Below are 20,142 nucleotides of genomic sequence, written 5' to 3' on the forward strand. Positions count from 1 at the left end.
TCATCCAGGTAACTTTTCATCCACTTGTATGCTATCCCTCTTATGCCATATCTCTCTAGTTTATTCATTAATATAGAATGATCAATTGTATCAAACACCTTTTTTAAGTCTATAAAAACACCAACAGTATATTCCTTATTATCTATAGCATTAGATATCCCTTCAACAAGTTCCATCACTGCCATCGAAGTGGACCTTTTCACTCTAAAGCCATATTGGTTATCACTTAGGAGATTATGCTTCTCAATATATTTATCAAGTCTATTAACAAATAACTTTTTTAAAATTATTGAGAACTGTGGGAGCAGTGATATTGGCCTGTAATTGGTAAACTGACATCTCTCTCCATTTTTATGGATTGGAATAACTTTTGCTATTTTCATTTGTGAGGGAAACACACCAGTTTGAAAGGAAAGTTTACAAATGTATGCGAAAGGTTGCACTATATGTTCTATAATACTTTTAACTAATATCGTGTCAATACCAAAACAGTCAGTGGACTTTTTATTTTTAAATGCCTTCACAATGTTAATTATTTCTCTATGAGTTACAGCACCAATAAACATGGAGGACACATTCTGAGTAATATGTTTATTTAGGTCATTATTATTTCTTGACTCTGGAATTTCTTTTGCTAAATTAAAGCCAACATTTACAAAGAAATCATTAAATTCATTTGCAATGTCTTTAGTTTTATCAAGCACAATATCTTTATCGTTTTTTGAAATAGTCTGGATAATTCTTATATTTTGAGCCCTTTTTGATTATACTATTTAATATCCTCCATGTTTCTTGTGTGTTACTTCTACTTTTCTCCAATAATTTGTGGTAATATTCTTTCTTACTTGTTCTTATAATATTTACTAATCTATTTTTGTACAACTTGTACTTTATTTCAGCATCTTTTGTCCTCTGTTTTATGAATCTCTTATATAGATTATTTTTCTTTTTACATGCATCTTCTATCCCCTTTGTGATCCATGGCTTATTTGATCTGTGATGCTTTCTAGTGATTTCCATTAAAGGACAGTGTTTTTCATATAGTGAGATTACAGTTGATAGGAATGCATCATGCGCACTATTTGAATCTTCATTTGCAAAAACCTCATTCCAGTTGTGTTCCTTTAAGTCCACCTGGAGGGCAGCAATGGCTCTTGTTGTTCTATGTCGTATCATATCAAATGTTTCATTCTTTTGTTTAGTTTTAATCCCAATATAATTTTGGAAATTGCAAAAACAGGAAGATGATCGCTTATATCAGTTATAAGAAGTCCACCTACTATTTCATGGTCAATTTTATTTGTGAATATATTATCTATCAATGTAGCTGTATCAATTGTTATTCTACTTGGTTTTATAATTACAGGGAAAAGGGAGTTACTATACATTGTACTGATGAAATCTGTTGTTTTCTGATGTCCAAATTATTTGCACTTTTTTATCATTTAGGTTGCTAAACATAGCAGCAAGTCTTTCATTTAAACTGACACTAATAACTGAAAACAGCTATGAAGCAAATGAACAGCGGAAGACATCTGTGTTTATCTATGAATTTGGAGGTATGGAGATGTCTGGGAGAGCGGGAGGTGGGCTTTTAATCAGATTGTTTAACACAGTTCTGGAGAGTGAGAGGATGTCTGATGAATTAACTGATTGGTACTTATTTTAGAAAACAAAGATGATGTTATTTTTTCAAAAATGATGTGGCAAGAGGTTCACAAGAGCTGCAATCTCTCCCCATACTTTCAAAAATATGCACCCCTGTGGCACAACCCAAAAATAAAAATAGGTAAACAAACAATTTATTGGCCACAGTGGCACAAAAAACACATAAGATTAATAAGTGATTTATATGAAGATAACATGTTTATGTCCTTCAATGATTTGACAGTAAAGTTTAATTTGGAAGGACCCGGCCATTTTTGGCGATATTTACAAATGAGAGACTGTCTGAAAGATAAAATAAAATTGTCTCAGGAGAAAAATGTCATAGAGAATTTCTTTGTACTTCCACCCTTAACTGCAAAGGCATTAAAATGGTATCATTTATGTCATTGGGTTAAAAACAACATATGTAAAAGTCTTAAAAGGGCTTGGGAAAAAGATCTGGATTGTTCCTTCGATGAGGGAACATGGGATTCAATTGTTTCTGAAAATGGGTTCTACATTAGGGAAGCTAGAGGCAAATGTATTCAATATAAAATTCTCAATAGGTACTATTATACACCAACGAGACTTTGTAAAATGGGAATCAGTAAAGACGACCTGTGCTGGAAGTGGCAAGAAGGAAAAGGTATGTTAGTACATGCTTTATGGGAATGTCCACTGGTCTCCCCAATATGGGAAAATGTTTTAAAATATATGGAGGGTTGGGTGAAACTTAAATTACATAGATCACCAAGACTGTGCCTATTGGGGGACAGAGGTGAGGTGCCAAAGTTAGACAAAGCAGGATTTAGAGTGTTAAACACTGGGATTGTGACGTGTGTTCGTCTCATTTTAACACTTTGGACAGACCCTCGGACTCCAACCCTAAAAAAGTGGAAGGAGAAAATGACTGAAAATGCCGCATGTGAGAAAATGCTGGGAAGACTGAGCAGTAAGACAGAGACTCTAACAGAACAATGGGACAGTTTTTTGGTTTATATGGGCCTACAACATGAAGACAATGTGAGATACAGTATGAATTAAGACTTAACTGTGTGTGCAACAGTTTATCTATTTATTTATTTATTTTATATATTTATTTATTTTTCTTCACTGAGTGTGTTTTTTTGTTGTTGTTTTGGGTTGTTATGTTATGGTTTTCTTAATTGTTCAAAAATAATAATAATAAAAAACTTTAATTATTAAAAAAAAGAAAACAAGGATGATGTGCAGACCTGGAATAATTACAGAGGGACAAAAGTGATGAGCCATACCATGAAGATATAGGAAAGAGTTGTTGAAGCTAGGTTGAGGACAGAGGTGATGATCAGCGAACAGCAGTATGATTTCATGCCAAGGAAGAGCACTGCAGATGAGATGTTTGTTTTGAGACTGCTGATGAAGAGTAGAGAAGGTCAGAACGCATTGCTCTGTGTGGGTGGGACTACATCGGATATTAGCTCTGAGCTCTTTCTTGTTTGCATTGGTGTTGGACAGAATGACAGATGAGGTCAGGCAGGAGTCTCTATGAACTATGATGACAATGAAAGTAGGTAAAAGGTGGAAGAAAACCTGGAGAGGTGAAGATATGCTGAATTAAACTCAATAGAAGCAGAAAGGGGGCATATGTCCTACTAACCTGTAACAATTGTGATACTTGCTTCTAATAAAAGATATATGAAACATAAACTCAATAGAAACATAGCAGAAAATGTGTGTGAATGAGACCGAGACAGGTGTAATAGTAAACATGTAAGGAGGAGAGCTAGTCAAGGTAGATGAGTTTAAATGAGCCGCACCATCAAAAGTAACAGACAGCGCGCAACAAAATTGCAGGCCAGGTGAGTTGAAGCAGGTGGAGACAAGCACCAGGGGTGATTTTTCACAAAAGGATAGCAACAAGAGTGAAAGAAAAGATTTACAAGGCGGTAGTGATGTATGGTTTGAAGATGGTGACACTGACAAAAAGAACCATTCAGCCATTAGTGAAACACTTCCCATTAACATAACAATCCAAAGTAGTAAACAGTGCAGTGGGGGTGTTTAACATAGATATATAAGAAACAAACGTCATTGTTCACAACAATACAAAATTAGACATATCTATTGATATTATCCCGAATTTCTAAATTAGTTTTTATGGAAGCAATAACAGTGTGTAAGCAGGGAGGTTCCTGTACGTGTGCGTGCTTGTCGTCTTTTGACGCGAACGCGCGCGTAGCTGTCAGTAGGAAATACAGGCTGTTCGCGTCTGCCGAGCCCCTGCGGCTGTGCCTGGACATCTGATCACAGAAAGTCGGCCTATTACAAAATGAAAATTATCACTTACAGACTCGCTTGACTTTGGTGAGAATGCGTCGAACAAGTGCGCATGTGTAACCGCGGTACCGAGGCATCCCGCTAGCTAGCACGGCTAACAGAAACAGAACACTATCGGGGCTAATGCTAATAGTTAAATAAGCTAACTTAGCTAGCTGTTAACTTAGCTAGCTAGCTCACGGATTGCGGGACGTTTGTTCTCCCAGCTCATCTCCCCGTTCAGCGGTTCCTGCCCCTGTGTCGCCTTTTCGTGTTCTCATTAATTGGATAAGGTTACGGAACCGGAGCTGTGGCGGGGGGACGAGACGACAGGAACCCCCTGGCTGGCTATCCAGGCGGACCGATCACAGTGACACGCCGGTGTGGGTGAGTTGAAGAGTGGAGTTGAAGTTATAGTTGATAGGGGGGCAGCGGGGTGGACAAGGCCTGTGGACGTTGCTCAGCTGGGGCCTGGCAGGGAGGCAGGGTGGGTGTTAACTATTAGCTGCTCGTAAAATGTTGCCTTAGCGCGCTGAATCGGGAAGTCGAGTCGCTTGTAGCAAGGCCTCTTGAGAGGACATAACAACAAAGTGACTGTGACTATTGTGGTGGTGTTATTCGCTGCTAGCTCGTAACACATAGCTGTCTGGAGAAGCCACCACAAACATGAACCTGCTCCATCAGCAAAAAAGCTGGATCACCATGGTTGTCCGGCCGCTTTGTTGAGTACCAGTGCACTCGTGCATGTAATGAGGAAATTGCATTTTCTGGGACACTGGCTTAATCATCGATTAAGTACATTTCTGATGTATTTACTAAGAGTTTTCATTTTTGTGTGTTTTTTGCCGTGAGCCTTTGTGTGACTACAAATAAGAAGTTCCTGAATTATGTAGACACACCACTATCACTTCACTGTACAATATAGGCTTTCGTGGCAAAAGAGGAAATGTAGCTTCGTGTATTTATTGGTGTTAGGTTTATGTTGATAGCACACTTGATGTTATGAGGGAAATCTGGGATGGGCTGTGAATCTTTTTATAGTGAATGTATTATATTAGTTTAAAAATAATATTAATTAAAATTTTGACTCATTCTTAAACTGCTTCTGTTTTAAGAAGAGTTGCAAAGGAATTGTTAGAAGTCTGTTTTCATACACTTTCACACCCATGTTTTATTTTATTATTGACCCGTTGCTGTTAAGATTTGTCTCTTAATCCCTCTGTAGAAGCATTATTTGTGTAGCTGTGAGTTTAATATTATTACAATTAAAATTCAACTGCTTGTCTTTCTTTTCTTTTTCTAAAGGAGAGAGTGGAACCATGGCTGAGCTTTCCACCTTATCCCCATCCCCACCTGCTTTGGGTGATCCTCATGCAGCTCCATCTATCCCTCCGTCATCACCAGGGCTTCCTCCACCTAACAGCACTGCTACAGAGTCTCCCAGGGAGGTGTCCATACCCAAGTCTTCCCTTTTTAATGACAAAGCTTTGAGTGGAAAAACTTCTGCAGTACTGGCAGGGGGGTCCCCCTTGATTCCCCACCGATCCTCAAATCCTCCCGACCTCACAGCTGAGGCTCCCCTTCTATCATCGGTACAGCAGCCTGCTCCAGGGAATGAAGAATCAGCAGGAAAGCCACCAGCTCCAAGCGAAGTGGCACAGGCGTCCCCCTCTCCTGATCTAAATCCTGGTCCTAACCTATACCCTAACCTGCAAGTCACCTGTAACCCAAATCCTGTTGTAGAAGAAGCTCAACTTAAAGTGGGACAACCCCAGACGACTGCAGGTCCCAATCCTGCACCTGCTCCTCCAGTCTTATCATCATCATCATCAGCAGCAGCAGCAGCAGCAGCAGCAGCTGAAGGAGAAAAACCTCAGCCGCTCCAAGAAGCACAAAATGCTCCAAACGAGCCTCCACCTTTGTACCCAAAGCCTGGTACTCCCAATGAAGCCAGGATGGGAGAACTGCCTGCTACTCCTACCAGAGCTGAACCCCACAGCCCACCACTCCCCCTGATCCAAGAGCCACCGTTGTCCTTCGCTCTACCCAAACCCCGGCCGGCACCAGATACCCTCAGTTACCTTGAGTCAGCCAGCCTGATGTCTGGAACTTTGGAGTCTCTGTCTGGACTGGGAGAAGATGGCAGCTCCGTGGGGTCAGATTCAGAGATTAATGGCCTAACTGTCAGACGCACTGACAAGTATGGCTTCCTAGGTGGGAATCAGTACAGTGAAGGGGGGTAAGTACACATTAACCAGTCACACACACTCCCAGCTACTGTACAAAAGCATGTGCTGTGCCGCTGTGTAATATTAATATTTTAAACAAAGCATAGCAAAAACCTGCTCTTTCATGCTTAGCTTCACTGCAGGTGGATCACTATTTGTAATATGAGACACTATTAAATCATGACCACAGAATTGGTTTACTCAGAAAAGTGTAACTCTTGCTTGACTGTTTTCCTATGGCCACTTTACACCATCTGACTCACAGAGATCCATCCCAGCCTCCCTTTCCTGCCTTCCTCTTCTTCTATGCTACTCTAAACATATCTGTCTGTCCTTTATCTCCCCTTGGTCTGACTCAGATAGTGCTGAGAGCGCTTTTGTGACTCATTATGTACTGACTCTGTCTGTGTTGTATTTCCCATCGCACCCATCTGCTCTCTTCCTCCCCTTTTTTTGTCAGATTTGCTTTTACTTTTCTGGCAAGCTAATTGCTCTTCCTCTGTTGAATAATTAAAGTCTTATTGATTTGCCCTGGGTGTCAGTGCCAGTCAATTCCTGTCATTGTTCGTGATTTTCTGTGAGTTAGCAAAATGTTGTGCAAATTGAGGCAAGCCATTCGTGTTATTAGATTCAAGTGCTCAAAGTGTAGTTTTTAGTGGTATCAAAAGAACAAAGAACTTCCTCATTCTGTCAGCATAAAGTCATTTTATATTACTCACTATTGCAGTGAAAAGGAAGTTCGAGTTGATGTTGCACGACAGCGGGAAATGAAATGGATTGACATGTTCTGCCACTGGGATAAGTGGGTCAAACATCGCTTCCAGAAGGTACACACACAGCAGCCTTTCAGTATGTGATGGTAAAAGTGAGAACAGAACTGCTAAAAAATTAAATAACAGAACAATCAAGTCACACATCTGATCTTTATTAATGAAACATTCAAGTTGAAAATCTTTATTTATAACGTCACTGCTACCAGTAAAAACTAGAATCACACACACAGAACCCCCCCAAAGAACATATAGTATGAATTAATGATGGGTAAACATTATGTCAGAGCCGATGGCCTAAATGTCTGCCTTACAGGTGAAGCTGCGCTGTAGGAAGGGGATTCCATCCTCTCTCAGAGCAAGAGCCTGGCAGCTGCTGTCCAACAGTGAGGAGCTTCTAAGAGACAACCCTGGGAAATTTGAGGTATCACAGTTGTCATGTCATTTTTAGCACTAATGAACTAGTTTTCATTTATTCAATGTAGAAAGTGGAATAAATACAAATTATTTGATCTCTGTTATTCAACTTAATTCTCTTTCAATTTAAGACAATTGCAGCTGGTTTGAAAACATTTTGGGAGATATCTTTAGTATTGACTAAGTGGCTTGTAGTGGGGCTGAGAAGGCCACTTGCAGCTCCAGGAGTGCTAAAGGGGCGCAGGCGCAGGCCTAGTGAGAAATAAGCCTCTTATCAGGACCAGTAATCCTGCCTGTTGATGCCCTGCCCCTCTGAGAGGGTCTGGCCTTGACTAGGCGGTGTCCAGCCATTTACTAACTTATTGTTCCTCTTATCTATGAAAGAATTTCTTTGCCAGCATTTTTATTTTTAGTTAATAATTAAACGTCCTGTATAATCCACTTTTATGGCTAAAAAATAATTTCCAGAGAATTTATTGATAACTTTCTTGTTTGTTTGTTTGTTTGTTTTCTCTTTCGCTACAGGAGCTGGAGAGAGAGCAGGGAGAGGCTAAATGGTTGGACATTATAGAGAAGGATCTCCACAGGCAGTTCCCCTTTCATGAGATGTTTGCTGCTCGCGGTGGCCACGGGTAAAACAATAAACACAAACACAGTCTATTTTATACCAGAGGAACCATGGCATGCATGATTGATTAAAAAAGGAACACCATGCACTCTGCACTACTTGGAAATGATTTGATCTTTGTAGCTGCGTATCAGGGCAGGGTCACAGTAGGATGTTACTATATCTGTTGGTAAACATTAAGGCTGTGCCATATAATAATATCCTGAATAAAACACAGAATCACAATAGCTCATTGAAAAAGGACTAATAAAAGCTGCTGGCTGTGGGTCTGCAATCAGCAATAAAACGTAAATTTTTTTATTTTTATTTTTTGAGGCTTTATCAAAAACTTTTGTTATTGTTTTTTAGGGAAATTTGGCTTCCACAATAAAACAAATTGGATTCGATTAAAGGTAGAATCAAAGATAGCAGTAATAGTGATATCAGACATTCAAAGATGAAATGAAAAAAAGGGTAACGTGACAAAACAAAGCCAATGAACAAAACAAATGTGTACTTTAAAAAGATGTTTGAAGTAATCCTTGTATAGAATAATTAATATTCTTTCATTTTCTTTCAAGTTTATTGAAAGAAATTCTTTATTTATTATTATTTATGTAATTTTTTTTGAATAGCTCATGAACTGGAGGTAACACCCAAGTTCCCCTCGTAAGCCACTGAATAATTGTCATGCTTGTTCTTGCAGTCAACAGGATCTGTACCGAATCCTCAAGGCCTACACCATCTACCGGCCTGATGAGGGTTACTGCCAGGCCCAAGCGCCGGTGGCTGCAGTACTGCTCATGCACATGCCTGCAGAGGTGAGGGGTGGAATGGTTAGGGTACTGTTTCTCATTAGGTTTTGAGTGTTAGTTTCACAATGATGACTTCAGAAGCGTGATTTCTTGAGAAAGTCTCATGAATATATGAACAATGACTTGTGGTGAAAGTCTGTTTTTACTACAAAAGAACTAAAATAAATGCGGGTACGTTAAATACCGTCCAGTTTACTTTTGTCCTCCATATCTAAACATGTATCATTTGAAGCAGTGTTTTAAATCCGGTGTGCAGCGTTTGTTTTCACATAAGAGAAAAAAAGGAAACTGGATGAATTGACGCATTGGATGATGAGTTAATCTTACAACCTTTAGCTATGTGTGTGGTCAGACTTTCTTAGAAATCAGGGATGTTTTGTTTTAGCCTTGGTCTTTCTATTTATCCCTCCTCTGCTGACACGTTAATAAAGAGAGGGCGCGTGACAAAAGAGAGTAGGCAGAGCGAGAAAACAAAACGCATCTGAAACGTGACTTTATTTGGTTGCTATTTCACTGGAAAGTCTTCTTAATTAAAAATAGGAGACCGAAGAAGCCTAAAATGCTTATTGCACCGCCCCTAACCCATATTACAAGGTGACATCATTTCTTTCTGTGACCTCACTTCTGTCCGCGATGGAAACAGCGTGGGCTGATGTTTTTACAGTATTGTGACCACGCCTGCTTAAATGTTACTGTCGCAGTGTGAAATCTAAGTTTGCTCATTTCTTTAAATAAACAGGTGAGCGCGAACTGTGTTATGTAAGGCTTGTTTTCTCACGTCAGTACCTCATAGCAAACTGCGCCTTTACCTCTTTGTCACAATTAGACTTGTAGATTCTTTTTCAGATAATGCTTCTTATGAAACCAACATCTATTTAAAGCTGGGCAAGCTGATTTTTGTTTGTTTGTTTGTTTGACATAAAAAGATGTATTCAGGAAATAATTGATGTTGTTCAGTCAAGTTTTGCTCTTTGTTTTAGTGGTTAATGCTTTAATATTAAACACACTTGCTTAGCAAACACATGTAGCAGCAGAGGGCATAATAATGCACATATCTGCTTTAAACGCACTCGGATTATACTCAATTGTGGTTACAACACTGATGAGAAGTTCTACTTTTTATATTGTTTCTTAGTATTTTGCAATCTACTTGTAGTGTAGTGTCCACATAGTCCTCTCCCACACTATAATAAGTCAGAATATATTTGTTTTTCAATCTACAATTTATTGTTTGCTGTGCAAGCCTTTAACTTTTCTTTCTGTTTCACAGCAAGCGTTTTGGTGCCTCGTCCAAATATGTGAGAAATATCTTCCTGGCTACTACAGTGCAGGGCTGGTGAGTGAATAAACATGTATTGCTAGTCTGTTACACAGTTATCTCAGTTTTAATAATTTTGTTTTATTTATTTTTTTCCTTTAGGAAGCGATTCAACTTGATGGCGAGATCTTTTTCTCTGTGCTGCGTCGCACGTGTCCAATGGCGTATCGTCATCTTAAGAAGTTCAAGATCGATCCCATTCTCTACATGACGGAGTGGTTCATGTGTATCTTCTCACGCACTTTACCATGGTCCTGTGTCCTGCGTGTATGGGACATGTTCTTCTGTGAAGGTACCGTTAATATCTGCAGGTTTCACAGCCAGTTGTCAGCGCTTTTGTCTGTTTAGTGAATTTGATCCATGTACCTCTGTTTAGAAATTACTTGCAAATGTGCATGAAACAGTCTGACCTTAAATATCCAATCCGATTTTATTTATAAAGCGCTTTAAAATAGCCAGCACAGGATCAGAGTGCTGTACATTAAATAAGTTAAGAACAATAGAATAAAATAAAACGGCAAAAAAATAAAACCCAAATGCATCAAATTAAATTTAAAATGTAAATAGCAGGTACTTTACGACCAGCAACCTGATTTGATTAAATGCAGGAGCTGTAAGAATGCAGAATTTTACTGTTTTGTTTTTTTGTTAAATAATTTTTATTTTAATCCTGTGGAAAAAGAGAAAAAGGGTGTTTTTTCCATCTCTGTATTTTCGCTATTGGATTCTGCTGTAGTAGTTTTTCATGATCCACCATTCAAAGTAACCCACGTTTATCTGGCGCTGGGGCTTTTGCAGTCATAGTGTTCATCCTCTTCAAGCTATTGTAGCTCCCCTTTCTCCTCCCTTTAAAGCTGCTCTATTCAAAAATGCTCGAAACATGGCGGTGTGGCCAACCACAGATGCCCCGCCCTCTTCTGTGGTCGCAGCCAGAGCGGTGTGCCTGAGATGACCATATTAGGAATATCAGCCCTCATTTACATCGTACGCAACCAAGAATAGAAAATGTCTGTGTCCTCAACTGTATCGGTGTTTATGACTTGTGAAAATAAGAAAATGCATAATTATCCCCTTTAACAGAACTTTGAGAACTGCTTTTTTTTCTAGATCTAGTTTTTCTAGATTGACAGAAACCTAACTTAAGTGTCTGTGTGTAGGAGTGAAGATAGTCTTCCGTGTCGGCCTGGTGCTGCTGAAACAGATGCTTGGTTCTGTGGAAAAACTTCGGGAACTTCAGGGCATGTATGAGACCATGGAGCGTCTAAGAAACATCTCACCCGACACTATCAGAGAGGACATATTGGTACAGGAGGTCAGTGTTTATGGAGGCTGTGTACATAAAGCTTGTTTCTGTTTTTACTCAGAGACACGAGTTATTAGTCATTTTATCCTGTTGTGGCTCATCTTGTTATCCTCACTTCCTCTGTCTCTACTTTGTCTGATGTTTTGTTGTCCAGATCGTCGCTCTCCCAGTGACTGAGGCACTCATAGAGAGAGAGTGCAACATTCAGGTGAGGAAGTGGAGGGAGTCCAGAGGGGAACTTATGCACCAGCCGGGACGCCGCCTTCACGGTACAAGAGCTATCTTTGAGTACAAACGCAGAGCTGCTTCCATCAGCTCTGGTGGAAGCTTCTCTTTCCTAGGAAGCTCGATCCCACCACCAGGACCCCTCAGGGCCTCTTCCAGTTTGCTGTCACTCCCTGGCTTCCGCAAATCTAGGGCTCCTTTCCACTCCCACGCCAAGAAGGGCTCCTTCTCAGGGCCGTCAGGATTTGAGGGCTTTCCACCTCCGTCACCACCCGCAGTAACATCGAGCTCGAACCGAGGGCCCAGCCAGAAACCACCTATGCCCCCAGGGGCAGGTCATAAGGCAGCACCGCAGAGCCCCTTAGTATCAAAGGTGGCTAGTTCATCTCATGGTCCTGCTCCAGCCTCAGAGAGCACATCAGCACAGGGCGAGCCTGCTTCTTCGGCCCCAATGCAAAGCACACCACAACCCCCCGCTACTCTGGCCCCCTCTCCTAAGATCGTCTCGGAGCAAATTACTCCCACTATCCCGTCTCCTACTGCAAACAACACCCCTCTGCCCCCATGCCCAGATTCAAAAAAAGAAACGGCACCTCCATCAGCCGATGCCGCAAATGTGGAGGAAGAAGGAAAGAAGAAGAAGAAAAGCAAAGAGGACAAGAAGAAGGAGAAAGAAGACGAGAAGAAAAAACAGAAGGAAAAAAAGGAAAAAGAAAAGGCTGAAAAAGAGAGGCTCAAAAAAGAGAAAGAGAAGCTAGAAAAAGAGAAGAAGAAAGGGGGCAAGAAAAAAGACAAAGGAGGAGGAGGAGGGGATGCAGAGGACAAAAGTGGAGCTGCAGCAGCGAAAGAGTCGGCCTAATTTTCCACCTCGTCATTCCAGGATAACAAAAAAAGGGAGGCTGAACAAACAAAACAACACAAAAAAGAGGTCAGGGGAACAAAAGATCCCCAAAAACAGTGACTAATATAAAAATGGGATGGCTTCCTATATAATGCATCATTTCAAGGATTTAAAGTAGTGTAAGGACTATGTTGGAGAAAACTGGATCATGGTTTCAACAGCACTTTTTGCCTCTCGTGAGATGGGACAAAATTTCCTTTTTTTCTTTCTTTTTTTCCCCAACTGGAGCATGGACTGTGAAACTTTTTTTTAATTATTATATATATATATATAAAGGATTACAGTCACTTTCTGTTTTAGTTTTTTAAATTCTTTTTTTTTTTCCTCTTCTGTTTTTAATGATTTTAATTAAACTGATGGCAGTGGTGTGAGGGGAAAATCATCTCAAACGCTTGCAGAAGTTGTTACGGTGCCATAGAAAATGTAAATAAAAGGTCTACCTACGATACATAGGATCGTGTTAACACTCCAAATGCCCCGTCAGGTCTCATCTGATGAAAAGGGTTATTTGGGGGAGGGGAGAAAACGGAAATAAATCATTTAAAGTCTCAAACGCAGGCACTGAAGACAGAAATGCTAGTAATATTGTTGAGGATGTATTTATTGTCACGTTTAATGTTGTCTGTGCCTTAGTAGTGTAGTGAAATGTGTCAATGTGCTTTGTGTGGCCTCCCTTTTTTGTTTTAAGTCAAACTACCATTGAACCCCTTCTGTGTTTTCAAACTTTTACTAGATTAGATTTAAAAAAAACAACAAAAACAAAAGAGGGGGAAGTAGAGGAAAAACCATACCTTGTAGTCTGTTAGTGACGGCAGTGTTTTAATGGGTCACTCTTTTTTTTGTTTGTGTTTTGGATAAGCTGGTAATGTTTTTATTTCAGGTTTTAGGGGTTTTTTTGGTGGTTTTTTTCAAAGGTTAAAAAAAGGAGGTACAACATTATCAGTAAATTGCTTGTGTGCTAACATGCAAGCAGTATCTGTGCACAAGTCCTGCAGACCAAATATCCTTCTGTGAGTTTAGTATTATTTCAGTTTCGTTGAACAAAATAGTGTGCACAGGTATGGGGTCCTTAACTCATTAGAATGTGATTTCAATTATCGTAAGAGAATGAAGAATTTTTCTTGTTTTTGTTTGTTTGTTTGTTTGTTTTGGGGTTTTTTGCACTTGTCATTTTGTCACAAAGCACCACTGAAGGTGACCACTCCTTTAGTGCGGTGACATGGAGAACAAGCGTCTCAGCAGGCTGGTTTCAGCCTTGTGGACCTATAGGAAGCCACTTGACTGGAGGTGCCAGGTGTGCCAATGTAGCATTAACCTCTGATCTTTGACCTTTTGGGCTCTGATGTATTTATGTAAAAAGTGGTTAATTTAATCAAATATAGTATATTATGAATTATTATTATTATTTTGGATCTGAGTATTTTTCTATCTAAGTGAGAGACACCTGGTTGACTGGAATAGAGGCTGACTACACAGCGTAGTTGCAGAGGAACTGTTCAAAGTCTTTTATTTTTATTTCATTTCTTGTTTTCTTTTTTGTTTTCTTTTTGCACATTAAGTCTTCAGCTTCAGCAAACTCAATGCATCTCTTTTGGTTTACTTTCACTGTTGGTTTGGTCAACTTAGGTTCACGAGTCTCCAGTTTACTGAAGTGCAGTATTAACAGACTTGAGTGTGGGGGGAAATGAGCCTTAGACTTGAGAGAACAACCTTTAGAACGATTGACTTTGGCAGAATATTTAGGAACTGAAGGTCTTTGTACTGTGTCATATACTAAAAAGTGGTTTTTAATTGAACATCTTAAGTACTTCTGTCTCACCAAGTTGTGTTGTAACATTCATAATGACTTATGGACTAACTCCCTAATGTATTTACACTCAATGTTCTGTACTGTAACATATTTATGCATACATTAAGTGGCACTGAACCCTGTCAGTATATGATGAATAGTGCCAGGTAGTTAGTGTAAACCATTTGATGGCAAGAAAAACAAACATTGATGCTCTTTAACTGTACTGTTTGGTAGTTGATGATTAGAGGGACTTTCGTGTACTTGTAGCCAACATGTCCTCCATATTCATCGTTTTCCCACTTGTTTCAGGTCTTCACAGGGCTGTCATTTATATATGAATATGAATATCACACACACACTCTCGTTCCCTCTTCTGTTTCGACGGCAGCGCATTATAGGCACAGATTAAGTGTAGTGTTTAGTGTGGATAATCTGAACACATCTATGCAAACTTTGCTTCATCATGACTGTTGGCGTGTGTCTATGTGGTGACAGCAGCACTGATTTTATCTCGTGCTGATCTGAGTGGTGCCGTCAGGGGGTGGGGGAAAGGATTTTGTGCGTCACCACGTTTTGTTTTGTTTTTGTTTTTTTTCCTTTAACACTTTCAGGCCCGCGGATTATGGTATTTATGAGCAATATGTCCTCGCAGCTCACATCTGGATGATGGTGTCGTTTGTCTTTGTTCAGGGAGCTGGAGGTGACGTGATGATCAAATGAATCTGACACTAGCTGCTCTTTGCTCTGCTCTGCAATAGTGACAAAGCCTATTTGTATCAAGTCCTTTGTGCATTTCTCCATTGACCCTGAAGCTGTAATTCTTAAGTACATTTCATTGGGAATAACTCAACTGATGCAAACATTTCAAAAAAGGAAAATGTCTCAGCTGTGTGGGGTTTTTTTTTTCTTTCTATGCCGTTACGTCTTTAGTGTCTTTAAGTTTACATGTCACTCTCTTCTCTGGCGAAAGTGAAATAAAATCATAGCTAATTGAATTCATTCCTTTAGATCTGCAACTGTTGTATTTATAATTAATGATGATAATGACATTTGTGATGAGTAATAAACCATAATATATTAAATCACTTGGGTAATGTTTTTCTTTTTTGGTGTGTGGCTTACATGTTTGGAAAGATTAAAAATCTAGGCTGGATTTAAATAACCAGCATTCAATTTTGAAATTAAGAGTCGTCCTCGTCTGTTTTTATTTAGAATTGTTCCAGCCATATTTGGCAGGACCAAGCTCCACCAGATGGGTGACTTTTGCTGCTCAAACCCTGCCCCACAAAGCCACTGAACAGACACACTATTGTACAAAAGAAAAGAGATTTTATTCAGTTTTTTTCCCCTTTTATTCATTACAGGAAAGGCGAGGAAGAGTCCAGTCACTGGATTCAAGTCAGCTTATGGAAAAAAAAGGTGATTTGTTAGTTGCTGGAAGGAGGGGAGGGAAAGGAATCGAAGAATTGAATGTTTTCTTTCGGCCCTTTCTCTCCTCTCCTTCAACCTTTTCTTTCTTTTTTTTTTTTTTTTACTTTTCAAATAAATTAAGTTTCCATCACTTTAATGAGGTAACTTTTTTCTAATCTAACCTGCAAATTCTCTGTCCCCACCTCCTCTACTCAGAAGGACATCTTCAAAATTTGGAATGAAGTCCTCATGCTTGGTGTGTCCCTCCAAATAATGTGATCCTCTCAGATACCGAGGGAAGCAGAGGGGACGCGATTCATTCACGCTAAAGCACCTTTGAGGCTAGAGTGACCGGCCACACAGAGACGAAGAGGTGAGACGACAGAAGCTGTTTGCACGGAAAGAAAAGTTGGAAATGATGTTACAGGATCATTTTTATTATTAATAATCATCCTTATTCCCCATAAGCAAACATAGACATCCCTCGGGCGTCAGTCATCTCATGTGTCAGTGTGACAAGTCTTTGGTTTAAACATGAGCGGCTGTGCACCTGGGCTTACACAGAAGGTGAGTGGGAAGAAAGGAGGAAAGAAAAGGACAGGGAAGGCAGAATAGCAAAGGGATTGTTGTCTTTCTTGTCTTCTAGCTTTTTCTTTACTCCTCCTTCTCCTCTCCGTGTGTGATGACGTAGCAGATGTTCTTGTAGTCTACGTTGCCAGCAACATCAGGGGGGAAGGCGGCCCACATGTTCTTAATCTGAGGGAGAAAAGCAAAGTTGGAAATTCACCACATTGAGAAAGTAGCATGGTCCATAATTAAATATTTGGTCCGTCAGTAAAATAATCTCTCACTGAAGAATAATAATAAATTATATGTTTAAAGGAACGGAAAGGAAAAATCGTCTATAAATAGACTTGGGTGTACATTTTTGTCAGTAAAGGGAAAACCCATCCCAAATATCCAAAGAAATAAGGGCGCTACCACATCCCAATCTAGATAAAAAATAGAACTTTTTAACTTACTTCTGTTAAATGATTAAATAATTATTTAAAGTTAATTAATTTTATTTCTTAAAGATAGGCTGAGTAACAGTGTACAGTAACAACATCAAAGGGCCACTGTGCCAAAATGTGGAATTACTGATTTTACCTCCTCCTTGGTGAACCTGTCGCACTGAGTGGTCAAGAGCTCCTCAAGGCTGGAATAGGTTAAAAAAAAAAGAAGATTTTAATGGTTTAAAATCTGAATTCTTTCCACTTGGACCAACATAGAGGATAAAAGAGATTGTTTTAAAAGTCCTCACAATTCCTTCTTGATGGTTCCAGTACCCTCGGGGTCCAGGACTTTAAAGGCGCTAAGAATAACGTCTTCGGGATCAGCACCTGGTGAGGACAGGGGGTCGGTTACACAGTGTTAGCGGGAAAATATGCCAGCATTAGCACATAACTGTGCATCACGTGTTGGCACCCCTTTATCTGAAAGCACTTAAAAGGAAATCAGGGAACTTTAGCGCCAGTGTAATATAAGTCATTTGGTGAAAATGGGATTCCCACCCTTCAGCTTCTCTCCGAACATGGTGAGGAAGACGGTGAAGTTGATTGGGCCGCTGGCCTCTTTGATCATGGCCTCCAGCTCCTCATTCTTCACGTTCAGCTGGCCTGAAGAGCACAGAAATTAAAATCAAGATGAGAGAGAGCGTGAAGTGAATTCGCACATGCTTTCTGGGGTGTGAATTGCTTCCATTTGGACTCACCCATTGAGGCCAGCACGTCCCTCAGGTCATCTTTGCTGATGATACCATCTCTGTTCTGGTCAATGATTGTGAAAGCCTGGAAAGAAACGCTTGGGTTTAGTATTGGAAGGAAACACTTGGGGCTGATGCGGTCTGTGTGGTTGGGCGGGATCAGACCTCTTTAGGCATTTACGAACTCCTCTGTCAATAGTTTGTTCATTAAAGTGGCAGCTGGTAAGAATCTTTGACACACAAATGACGATAGACGATACTGTGTAAGAAAGAACCTTAGTGGGCATTTGGTGGCAGGAGGGGGTGTTTAATCCCCCCACCCCAGTCTTTTCTTACATGTTAATTTGGGAAAGTATCATTAGAGTACAGCTATCTGATCTGCTCTGCATCTTACAACCATGAAACTTAAGATAACCCCTTGGACTTGGACTTGAACTTCACTCACTGACCTTTCTTTCCACCTTCTCCCCTTGCTCTCCTTTTCCTTACTCTCTCTCTCACACACACACATTTGTACTGATAGTTACAAATACATCCTGCTGCCTGCTAGCTTTCCATCTATGCAATGTGCTAAGATCATCCTAATCATTATTACATGTGTTCCCTGTGTGGCACTTAAGAAGCCTGTATCACTTATCAGGGGATAAATATGGTCTATTTGGAGCTCACATCACTTGGCAACACACTGAAAACCCGGACACCATCGTTATCCAGAGTCGTGTCGGCGTGCTCTTCTCAAATCAAGTCTCCCTGACCTTAATGAACTCTGACACACAACCTTTAATCTTTATTTTTTACACTTTTTCCTTTTGCTCTTTGTCTTTTCTTTCTAATCTTATCAAATGTTCAGTGGCATCCGAAAAATAAACCTTTAAAAATATGTCATGCCCAAAAGTGAGTCTAACCCCTTTGTTTTTCTTTTCTGCATCATAACAGGGGTTAGTTTAATCTCCTTGGCATCCCAGACTTTACCCAGCTGTGACAGCTGACAGTAGCTAGGAGGGGGGGAGTCAGAGGTTCAGATGGTGTCGAAATTTCAGCGCTGCTCCTAACGACATTCCTATGATTATTAAACTGTCAGGGGAGAAGTGGAAGCATGCAAAATAGCAACCGCTGTGAAAACAGATCCTTAGAGTTGCTAAACCAAACTCAAATTCTGCACAGATTCAGATTCTGAGGCTATTTAAATATCTTTGACAACTAATCGGAAACTGTCAAACGCTTCCAGGGCGTTCAGCCATCAGGGATGCTTATGGAGTAGGGATGAAGACGACCTCACCTCTTTGTACTCCTGAATCTGGCTCTGCTCAAACATGGAGAACACATTGGAGGAGCCGCCGTCTCCTGCTGCCTGCCTCCTCTTGGCCTTCTTTGGTGCCTGGAGGACAGAGACAAGCACATCATCTTCAAATGAATATGGGATGCTGATGAGTGCGGAACAAGATTCGGTAACCCTTACTTTTATCAATCTATGTCAATAGGATGTTTAATAATATTAACCTTTCTAAGCTATATAAGATTTATAAATTATACTAAAATCATAAAAATAATCAATTTTGCATAGCATCTCTAAACTTGTCTGATTGGAAATCAATGCTCATCCAGATTACACTTCAGGTTCAAGTTCAGGTCATCACTCAGGCTTGTTAAAAAAAACAGGATTTTAACACAAGTTATGCTTGTGTGAAATTTTATAAACTTGATACTTTTTCCTCAATTTAGCTTTACCGAACTAATCAATTTGGCTTGCAATGTATCTAAAAACTTGTATCAACTAATAGCAACAATTCATTAGAATCCAAGCCTCTTTACAGCTGCATCATCAAAAATCCAGTTCTCCAAAATCCACACTTCTATTCTGGAATTTCTATTTCAAAATTAGACCAAAAAAAAAAAATTTGTAATCCATGGGGTTGGTTCAAACTCTCCTGTAGATATTTCCACCATCACTGTGCAGAGATGTGGGAAGCCTGGTACTCACCATCTTGAGAGCTGAGGTTTGGGTGATCAAGAAAGGGAAGACACCGTGTGTGAAGCCGCGTTATACGTTTATTCCCGGGGGCTTATATACTCATCCACCAGCCAATCTAACTTTAGCCGCAGCTTCAAGTTTGGATGGGAATAAAAAGAGAGAGAGCGAGAGGGTGTGTGTGTGTATGTGAAATAGAGAGAAAGAGAGAGAGAGAGGATGGCCAAGGATGAAGTGATGGCAAAAGTGAAGGAGACAGAATGGCGGGGCAGCGTATCACCTTACAGGAGATCAAAAATAGACCCGGGAGTCTTGGAATTAAGTAAACTTGATAGCTGAGGGACCATGTTGCAGGTTGGCAGTCCCACGTGGACTAATAAGGACATTCAGGACATATATACTTGTTGGACCACTGGACACTGCCTCTCCTCCCCTCCTTCTGTCCACCTCCATCCGCCTGCAGAAAGGCACAGAGGCCACTCTGACTTTATTTTTGGTTTGTCCATTTGCGATATTACAGTTTGACAGGCATTCTATATGCTCAGCAACTGATGCAGCTCTTACCCCGAATGTGCACAGCGCTGCTTTCTTTTTTTAAGCCGTGACAAAGTGACGATGCTGATGTCAAATCTGGGATTTTCCCATGGAAGTTATGATGACAGGAGCTGCTTAGCAGGATCAAATACATAGTACTACAT

General features: G+C 40.2%; 2 protein-coding genes across 2 annotated transcripts; one reads left to right on the plus strand and one right to left on the minus strand.

Annotated features, from left to right (window-relative positions):
• Positions 1–3,857: 3,857 nt before the first annotated feature.
• tbc1d10b (TBC1 domain family, member 10b) lies at positions 3,858–12,394 on the plus strand (the record flags this gene model as incomplete). Its single annotated transcript, XM_005726232.2, has 10 exons — positions 3,858–4,332; positions 5,251–6,184; positions 6,901–7,000; positions 7,260–7,367; positions 7,886–7,992; positions 8,674–8,788; positions 10,053–10,118; positions 10,203–10,392; positions 11,258–11,412; positions 11,558–12,394. Coding segments are annotated over exons 2-10 (2,598 nt in total), but the record flags the coding sequence as incomplete, so codon positions are not given.
• Positions 12,395–15,633: 3,239 nt separating this feature from the next.
• mylpfa (myosin light chain, phosphorylatable, fast skeletal muscle a) lies at positions 15,634–19,540 on the minus strand. Its single transcript, XM_005726236.1, has 7 exons — positions 19,457–19,540; positions 18,755–18,853; positions 17,485–17,560; positions 17,285–17,389; positions 17,035–17,113; positions 16,881–16,929; positions 15,634–16,487 (listed from the first exon to the last, which is right to left on the minus strand). Exons 1-7 carry the CDS (start codon positions 19,457–19,459, stop codon positions 16,386–16,388), a joined length of 513 nt encoding a protein of 170 aa, XP_005726293.1. The 5' UTR covers positions 19,460–19,540; the 3' UTR covers positions 15,634–16,385.
• Positions 19,541–20,142: the final 602 nt, after the last annotated feature.

The sequence above is a fragment of the Pundamilia nyererei genome, unplaced genomic scaffold (genome assembly GCF_000239375.1).
Source record: "Pundamilia nyererei isolate P.nyererei 1_Seehausen unplaced genomic scaffold, PunNye1.0 scaffold00018, whole genome shotgun sequence".
NCBI classification, from domain to species: Eukaryota; Metazoa; Chordata; class Actinopteri; order Cichliformes; family Cichlidae; genus Pundamilia; species Pundamilia nyererei.